The 8,858-nt window shown below is 35.7% G+C and overlaps 1 protein-coding gene across 3 annotated transcripts; it reads right to left on the bottom strand.

The window, feature by feature from the left end:
* Positions 1–215: 215 nt before the first annotated feature.
* Positions 216–3,799, bottom strand: LOC113323283. 3 transcript variants are annotated; one of them, XM_026571568.1, is made up of 3 exons: positions 3,257–3,799; positions 2,039–2,106; positions 216–1,952 (listed from the first exon to the last, which is right to left on the bottom strand). In XM_026571568.1, the coding sequence occupies exons 1-3, from the start codon at positions 3,351–3,353 to the stop codon at positions 1,281–1,283; spliced, it is 837 nt and encodes a 278-aa protein (XP_026427353.1). In that variant the 5' UTR covers positions 3,354–3,799; the 3' UTR covers positions 216–1,280. The 3 variants fall into 3 exon arrangements, with proteins under 3 accessions (XP_026427353.1, XP_026427354.1, XP_026427355.1); XM_026571569.1 differs by lacking the exon at positions 3,257–3,799 and adding an exon at positions 2,501–3,242; XM_026571570.1 differs by lacking the exon at positions 3,257–3,799 and adding an exon at positions 2,201–2,258.
* Positions 3,800–8,858: the final 5,059 nt, after the last annotated feature.

The raw sequence follows: 8,858 nt of genomic DNA, 5'->3' as shown, positions 1-8,858 counted from the left end.
TCTGTCATTGGGTTTCATAAGCTAAGTTTTATGAATTTACTTCAGTGAAATCGAGTTTTTTTTTTTTCCTTGGGTTGTTATCTGGAATTGGGTTTCATAAGCATCCTTGTTATTTTTCAAAATTGATGGATCTATTGTGTTATATGTTTGTGCTTGGATTCAAGAAGCATATCAACCTTAACTCCGTCAATCCACAGAGGAATTAGACTAGGAAATGAGCAATCAAAACTAATCTCAACACACACTCTAGCATATCTAAGTCTAGTTTTCTTCTTAGTACATTCATCCATCATCAAAGGGTTTCCAACAAAACTAGCAATAGAGCTTAAGCCTAGTTTGTTCCAGAAGTGAAGAGGAACATTGTAGATCAAAATCCATACGGGAATTGTCTTCATCTCTGCAATGGACTGCTCAATTAGAGGGCACCAAGGTCTAACAATGAACAGTTTGTTGGCAATAGAGAACGCTCCCTGTTCAAGAGCAGCTCTTCTATCTTCCTCGTTCACAAAATTGAATACAAAAGCATTATCCCCATGAATTGAGATTCTTACCTCTGATTTGAGTTTCCATAACTTGGTGACAGCATCTTGAACCAAAGGAAATGATAATCTGGGGCCAGCAAAGAACCCTATCACCAGATGTTCACACTCTTTGGTCTGTTCTTCAAATTTCTTCGAGGAAAGATCTACTCCTTTGTTCCCTTCCATCACCACTGAAGATATTAGCTTTTGGAATTTGGTTCTTCATGGGGATTAGACTCCCCCCTCGAAAAATAGATCGCCAAGACATGTTTAAGGATTTTGTGAAAATCATGATGATTTAACCATAGAGGATCTTGAAGAATATCCTACTTGATAGTATTCTTTGTTTTGGTTTGCAAGTTGCTTTTTGATTTTAAGGTAAAACACGTCGAGTCTTCTTCTGTTGACCTTCTTTGTGTCTAGTTGTTTGTAAAACACGTCGAGTCTTCTTCAGTTGCCAACTGCAAATCTTCGCTTGATGTGGATGCCATGCTTAACATTTCCTCACAAGTAAGTTTGGAACCCAAAAATTCCTCTAAAGGTGTCTTTCCCAATTTGGACTTTATGCTACAAGGGTGTGTCCACATTGTATTTTCTCCTTAGAGCTGGTAAGATCAACCCAAACTTAAGCCTTTTCTGTACATCTAAAAAGTAGACTCGCCAGCATCACTTTTAGCCGGGTAATTCCTTGATATAGTTCTGGTGTCATGGCAAAATATTTGTAGTATACACAAGTGGCTTTGTACCTGTTAGATTTCCTCAATCATCATTATCACTGACTTCAAAAACAATTTTTCTTATAAGCGACGTCGGAAACTTGTCAACTGTAGATAGGCAGGCAGAGCTCACTGATGTCTTAGTACCTGTTGAAACCCTGATACTATTTGCTGCTACAGCCAACCGTTTACCAACTTCGGTTCTTCCAAATTTCCCCCTCGAAGTTTCTTGTTTTGGTTTTGTACACACTGGACCCGGTAGCAACGAAGATGGTGTTTTCATAATATGAGGTGGTCTCTGATCTACATTATTTTTGCTTCTCGGGAACTTTTCTAGGTCAACTGGGCAGCCTGGATGAGCTTCAACATCATTCTTACTGACACTACCTACATCCGGAGACTTCGCCTCTTCGTACTCGGGAAAATATCTTGTAATAATACCATTCACTGATATGGGGGTCTCGACTGCTGGCAGAGAAATCCCTTCTTCTCTGGGGTTCGAGTCTATTTTGTTCCCAATGTTACAGCAATGTCTTCGGGGAGTAACTCCGGAATCTTCATTAGATATGTCACCAAATTCACCGGCACAAGGGTAAGAAGAGTTGCTCACCAGATTTGCTTCTATGAGAAGAAACCAGGCTCCCTTCCACCTCTGAAAAGCATTCTTGATTGGCAATGAATCAGGGAGATGATAGAAGAATGATTTCCTTTTCACCTGCGGAAACCGAGAATAACATGATGTACACTGCAAAAGAAATACAAATTTGAAAATTTAAACCGTCCAAAAGAAATTTCTCATACCATCAAACCGGTGATCCTGATTTTTCCAACACTGGGGAAGCATTTCAAGTGTTCCGATATGAACTCTCCTAACAAAAATTGTGACAAATAACAAATTATACAAAACTGATGATTATGATAATGAACAACTGCACAATCAGTATGCTAGTGGAAGATCTTCACATTTCTAAGAGTAAGTTACCGAATCCCCCAACTGAACGTGGTCAAATTTGAGGAACAGAGCGTCACAATGAAGTAAGAACCGGCAACAGATGAGTTCTAGTCTTTTCTCCGCAAAAAGCAGAACACCATAAAAGCAAAATACAAATATGTTTGGTACATGAAAAGAGGTTTAACAGATTTTCCTCAAAAAAGTAAATGTACTAAGGGCACACAAGCCGCGCGGGGGCGCATACTGAAGCACAAAGAAAAAACTAAAGGAACAAAAGTTCCAAGAACATCAGAACAAGTAACTAGACGTACCTAACAAACATTTCTTTAACTGAAGCAAGCATATCAAAGCAAGAATGCTAGCTACATTCAAGTAAGGCTCTCATCAACCTCCTCTATGGTCAGACCCTCATGATTTTCATGACATCACTAAACATGACTTGCCGATCTATCTTGGATAAAGGGAAGCTTAGACCCAATAGAACATGCCTCCATGAGATTAGGTGCCGAAATCTTATTAGGATCAGTAAGAGAATTTGAACAATAATTCTTCTTTGTACTTAAAGTACCATTATGGAAGAGTCCCATAACTTTAGATTTAGGCTCATTTTGGAGTTGAATCCTTGAATTGGCTCAGATAAAGGCGGTTTTGTGAATGCGATAGAACCGGTTCAGCGTGGCTAACTTAGAACACAAATAACCCCTGCCTTCTGCTAAAATGCTAATTGAATTCCTTAAGACCAATGAATGTCTTATACAGTGAGTAAACTTATCAGACAGCAATAAACCCATCTCGATCCTTAGTTATGAGTGTTGTTAAGCTTCTAGCACCAAAATTGAGAGCATCTACTAGTGTAACAGCATCATGGACGGAAAATTGAAAAACCCTAAATAAGCATCAAAATGGTGTTTTACTGTACATACATCCGAACGAAGGAAATAATCGAGATCATACATTACAAAATCCAGTAAAAAACAATGTTATCCTGAAACCTAATTGTAATACTTTGTTATTCATGAAGAAATTAAAATACACAAATAGAAAAAGATGAAAGTCTCCTTACTTACTTTTTAGGTCTTTTACAGAGGCATCGGGAGAGACAGGCATCAGTATGTTGGTTTCTAAGGTCGTTTTTATAAAAACAGGAACTTTGACAGATGCCATTGGAGGAGAATAAGAAACTCTGAAATGCTTCTCTGGCGTTGCCTACAAAGTTTCTCCCGCCCCACGCTTATTAACACCCGAACAAACATGCGTCGTAAATCAAGGAACGAGGAGAGGAGCTAATAAGGAGCCAAGGCGGTGCACGTGGGTCTCCCGACCTAAGAGATTTTGAACTTGGGTAAACCCATATCCAACTATAGGGGATCTAAATATTGAGTTTTGAGGGCTCACAAGATGACAAAATCGGGTTATGAAATAATAATCAACAAAATTCCATATCCAACTATTTTTTTTGTAGTGACTAAATTACCCTCCATGAATTATAAATTTAAATTTATTACCTTCTCCTTTTCTTTTCATTCATAAATCATGATGAAGATGATGATTATAATTTCATCATGATGAAGATGATGATCATATAAAAAAAACTAAATTTATTAATCTTCTCCTTCTCTTTTCATTCATAAATCATGATGAAGATGAGGATCATAAAAATACCTTCTTTCTCTCTTCTTATTCTCCGTCGCGATGACGAAGACGATCACAAAAAGAAAAAACTAAGAAAACTCATCATTTATTTTTGCTTTTGAAAACCCCCAAATTCGAACTATAAGCTAAACTACAGTTGGGAAAATTCATACTTCCCAACCGTACGTACAAGTTACGGTATGGAAGTATGATTTTTTCAAACCGGAGGATTTTTGAACCCAGAATATACGGTTTGGAGTTCTTAACTCCACACCGTAGATGACTTGCGGTTGGGAAACCCCGCCGTAGATAGTTTTGAAACTATTTTTTCAAAAACCTAATTCTATCGATTCCGACCTATCCATGCATAAAAACTAATGAAATAAGATGGTTTTTTTTTATTTTTACCTTATTGAAGTCATTGCGAGTGGATTAAGTGGTGTAACCGATAATGAATTATTTTGAGAATTGATGGTTAATCGAAGAAATAGGCGATGGAGGTGATAGGGAAGAATAAAATGGAAGAGTTAAAAAGAGAGAAATGAAAACAAATTAGTTTTAGGTTACAATATTTAATAGGGTAAGGATATTTTTGTATTTTTCTTATGAATTAGTTGTCCTTATCTTCATTGTAGGATACTTGAATCCTTAGGAGCCCTCAAAGCTCTTTTCTTGGAGCCCCTATAATAGGTTTCTAAAAATATACTAGCTTCTTTATGAAGGGTTATTATCATTTTTTTCATCTTAGCTTATGTACTATCATTTTTTTCCAGATCTTAGAATGAACAAAATCAATACATATAGTAGAACCAGAATTCATTCTACAAGATGAATTCTAACAATAATAACATCCCGATCTACATCACCAAGATTTTTTACAACTTATTTCATAGAATAAATAACAACAACATACCTAAAAAAGTTCAGAATTCATTCTGTTAGGTGAACTCTAATAATAATAGTATCCAGAACAATATTACTAACATTTTTTAGAGTTCTTTCATAGAATGAACAACATCAATACACTTAAAAAAGTTCAGGATTCATTTAACAGAATCAACTCTAACAACAGTAGCATCCAAATCTGCATCATTGATATTTATATTATAATACATTTAAAAAAGTTCATAATTCATTCTACAAGATGAACTCTGACAACAATAGCGTCCAGATTTATATTGTTGACACTTTTTAGAGTTCATTTACAAAATAAACCTCAACAAGATACAACCACCTACAATTGAATCAACATGTAAAATAAATGGTATACAAGGTTTTGTCAAGATCTATGCCAGTAACAATAGAAAAACGATAAACATCTAAGAAAAATATGCATTCAAACATCAAAAATGACCTCTTCAACCATTCTTCAATTTTATTTTATTTTTTGTTGGAATTGGTTCCTTTTTAACCTGGCATTTTAAGGAGAAAGAATTATGGGCGACTAATAAAACAAAATTGGATCACCCAAACCTAAAATGAACCCAACCGTTATCTTCCATTTTTCATAATGGAGGTTTTACCCTTACACTCGGTAGTTAAGTTTACAATCGGGAGAAATTTGTTATATATAGGAAATTACGTTTTCATATGATTGAGAACAATTCAGAATCGGGTAGATAATGAAGTACCATATCTATTGGTTGTAAACTACTGAGCCAAAATATATCTATAATCGGTATAAAATGATATTTAATTGGCTTCTGATTACAATATAGCCCCAAAATTGGATTGTGCCAAATCCTTAAATCTTCGAATTCTCTACACAAGCATAGTCGGTAGTAAATTTTCGAATTTTCGTGATGCCCATTATCTACCGATTGTGGTTGTAGCTCCAAATTCAAAATTTTCAAAAACTAATGGATTTTCGGATTTCTCCATTTTCATAATTGGTAGTTTCGTGATGTCTATTATCTACCAATTGTACAATCGTAGTCTGGTGATGTTCATTATCTACCGATTGTGGTAGTAGCCCAAAATTCAAAATTTTCAGAAACCAATGGAATTTCTGATTTATTTATTTTTACAATCGGTAGTTTATTGATGTTAAATTGCCTCCCGATTGTACAATCGGTAGTTTCATGATGTTCATTATCTAGCGACAATGATAGTCGCCCCATATTCAAAATTTTCAAAACCCAATGTAATTTTGAATTTTTCTATTTTCACAATCGGTAGTTCGTGATGTTCATTATCTACCGATTGTGGTAGTAGCCCAAAATTCAAATTTTTCAGAAACCAATGGAATTTTGGATTTCTCTATTTTCACAATCGGTAGTTTCTTGATGTTAATTACTGATGTCATTTGTAGATAGTGGTAAAAGTGGTTCGATTCTCAGACTTGTGAAGGATATTAATTAGACTTAAATTCTAATATTAAAATAGAAAACTCACTAAAAATTATAGCAAACTCAATCAAAGTTGATATCAATATTAAAAGAACACTGAGGCTAAGATTCCACTATTTTCCAAGTTCAAAGTGATTTAATCCAATATTTATATTGATGCAATTTTTTCGTTCAGTTTGATTCTAAACTATTGCAACAAGTAGATTCTCAAAATAACAAGTGTAAATCCGAAGCATAGAACATCAATAACCTAGGTCCAAGCATGCTCTATCAAAAGAAATAGCAATTGCTTAACAAGAATCATTCAAACAATTTTCACTCAAGACAAAACAATCATAAAAATAATTGTAATAAATAAATATATTAGAATATACCACTTTTTGTTGGAAAAATAGCTTCCTCTATCGCCTCAGCAATGGGGTTTAACTCCTCATATTAATCACTTGCTCAATATACATGTTTGTTGCTCAAAAGTTGATTAAAAAGAAGGTATAAAACAGCGTGTTTGTAACAGATATAATTGTTACGAACCACTGTTACGAAGTACCATAACACAAAACTGTTGCGAAGTCTGAATAATTGTTACAGAAATTGTGACAAATTGATTGAATTTGAAAGAAAAGTCCACGGATTTTGCGACTGTCTCTTACTGCTGTTCTGAGTTCTTCTTCTTACCCTCACATGTATCTCTGCAACTTGGTGTTTTTGTGCTCTGTTATGTTCTAAAATTCCCCAAAGTGTACGTAAGTCTTCTATGAGCTATCCCAACTCTTTTTATAACCCGCAGGTCGATTAAATCTCCCCCAAAATCTTCGCCTTTTTCTTTCTTTCCTTACAGCAAAATCCTCAGTATTTTTCTTTTTTTTTTGGTACGTCTCTAAAAGAGTCTGATTGGGCCAAACACTTCTAAACCTGGTAGTAAATCCCACAACAGGATATTCTCTCCCTTTTTACACGTAAACTCCAAAAATATAACCATATCCGAGACTTTTTTCTTCTCCCCTGTTTTCTTTCACGCAACTTCCTTTCTCATCCAAACTCTTCCCAAATAGCAGAATATAATCCCAGCCGTTAATACACTCTCCCAAGTTTCACTTAATTTACTAAGCCAAAAATAAACCCGATATCCTTTCACTTTCCCTGATGGCCTGATTCGCCTAGATATGCATGGAAACTTGTTTTTCTGCGTATCTAGATCCTATACCATCCCTGTTTGACCAGACCAGTCCCAAACAACTCATATCAACAAATAAAACCTGATAAAATATCGTCAAAATCGACCCAGGAAGTTATGCAGAAGTTCGCTAGTGGAAGACGTGTTTTCCCGCCAAAACTGTGATGAAGATGGGAAGCCCCCTAACCAGAATAGGTTGCCATTAGCCATGGGGTGTAAATAACAGGTATGGGGTGCAAGTAGCGGTGAGGTGCCCCTTATAAACTGAGTGCCCCTTATCCAAACTGAGGGTCCGCGCAATAGGTGTCCTCAGGGGTGCTTTTACCAACTTTTCGAGCCAATTTTTTCCAAAAATGTTTATTGGACAAAAAAACCTACAAATAAATAAAACACCATAATAAGTACAAAATGAGCCCTAAAATATATAGAATCGAGACAAATCAGACACAAAAATGTGTCTATCAAATACCCCCAAACCTATTATTTGCTAGTCCTCGAGCAAAAATAAAATAGAAATAAAATCCTAACTCACTGTCGCAGGCATCGTCGATTGCATTTAGCATATGCAATAAGCCTTTAAACCCCTAGGTGTTTCTAGTGGAGGAGTGTTGTCTCCGGAGGGATTACCATAGGTATACCCACAAAACCTTTATACTCCAGACCCTCGCTATCTACACAGAACCTTGGAAGGCACTAAAGAATCTCCTTGGTTGGCATTAGGGCTGAACATGGTTTCGGTTTTCCGCTGGAACCGGACCAAACCAGACCAATTAGGAAGAAACCAAACCGAACCATTTACTAATGGATTGGTTACGGTGTAGAAAGTGGGAAACCGATAGTGTTGGTTTTGTTTTGGTTTAACCTCTAAAACCGAACCAAAAACCATTGGAAAACCGATTAACTTTTAAGCTTAGTTTCTACCGCCGATTTACAAGTATTAGATTCTACCCATTGATTTAGAGGATAAATAGAAACCCTAAATCTAATATTTCATTATGATACTCTCCCTCTTTCTCTTTCTCTTTCTCCTTCTCTCAGTCGCCTCCCTTCTCCACCCCCAACTACAGCTGCTGCTACTCGACTTTTTTCTTCCCGTCTTCCTTCTTTTTTATTTGTCAATAACTAAATTAAGATATATTATATATCTTCTTTTGGTCTCTAGAATTAGAGTAAGCTTTAAGTTCTTGATATTTTTTTATTTTATTTTTGTCTGTAAATTTGTGTAAACCAATACTATCGGCAACTACGATTTTTTTATCTGTAAATTTGTGTATTTTTTTTTTGGTTTGACATAATTATTGGTTAACCAAAAATCACTGGGACAAACCGAAACCAACTGGAACCATTTGGAAACCGAACCAATGGTTAATGTATTGGTTTGGTTTAGATTTTTAGAAACCAATAGTATTGGTTTCGGTTTTGGTTTGGCTAGAAACCGAACCAAAACCGACCATGAACAACCCTAGTTGGCATACTTATTGATAACATGAGGAAGTACCCTGATGCGAAATTCCA

The sequence above is a fragment of the Papaver somniferum genome, chromosome 11 (assembly GCF_003573695.1).
Source record: "Papaver somniferum cultivar HN1 chromosome 11, ASM357369v1, whole genome shotgun sequence".
Classification (NCBI taxonomy): Eukaryota; Viridiplantae; Streptophyta; class Magnoliopsida; order Ranunculales; family Papaveraceae; genus Papaver; species Papaver somniferum.
This window is presented reverse-complemented; position numbering and strand designations above follow the sequence as displayed.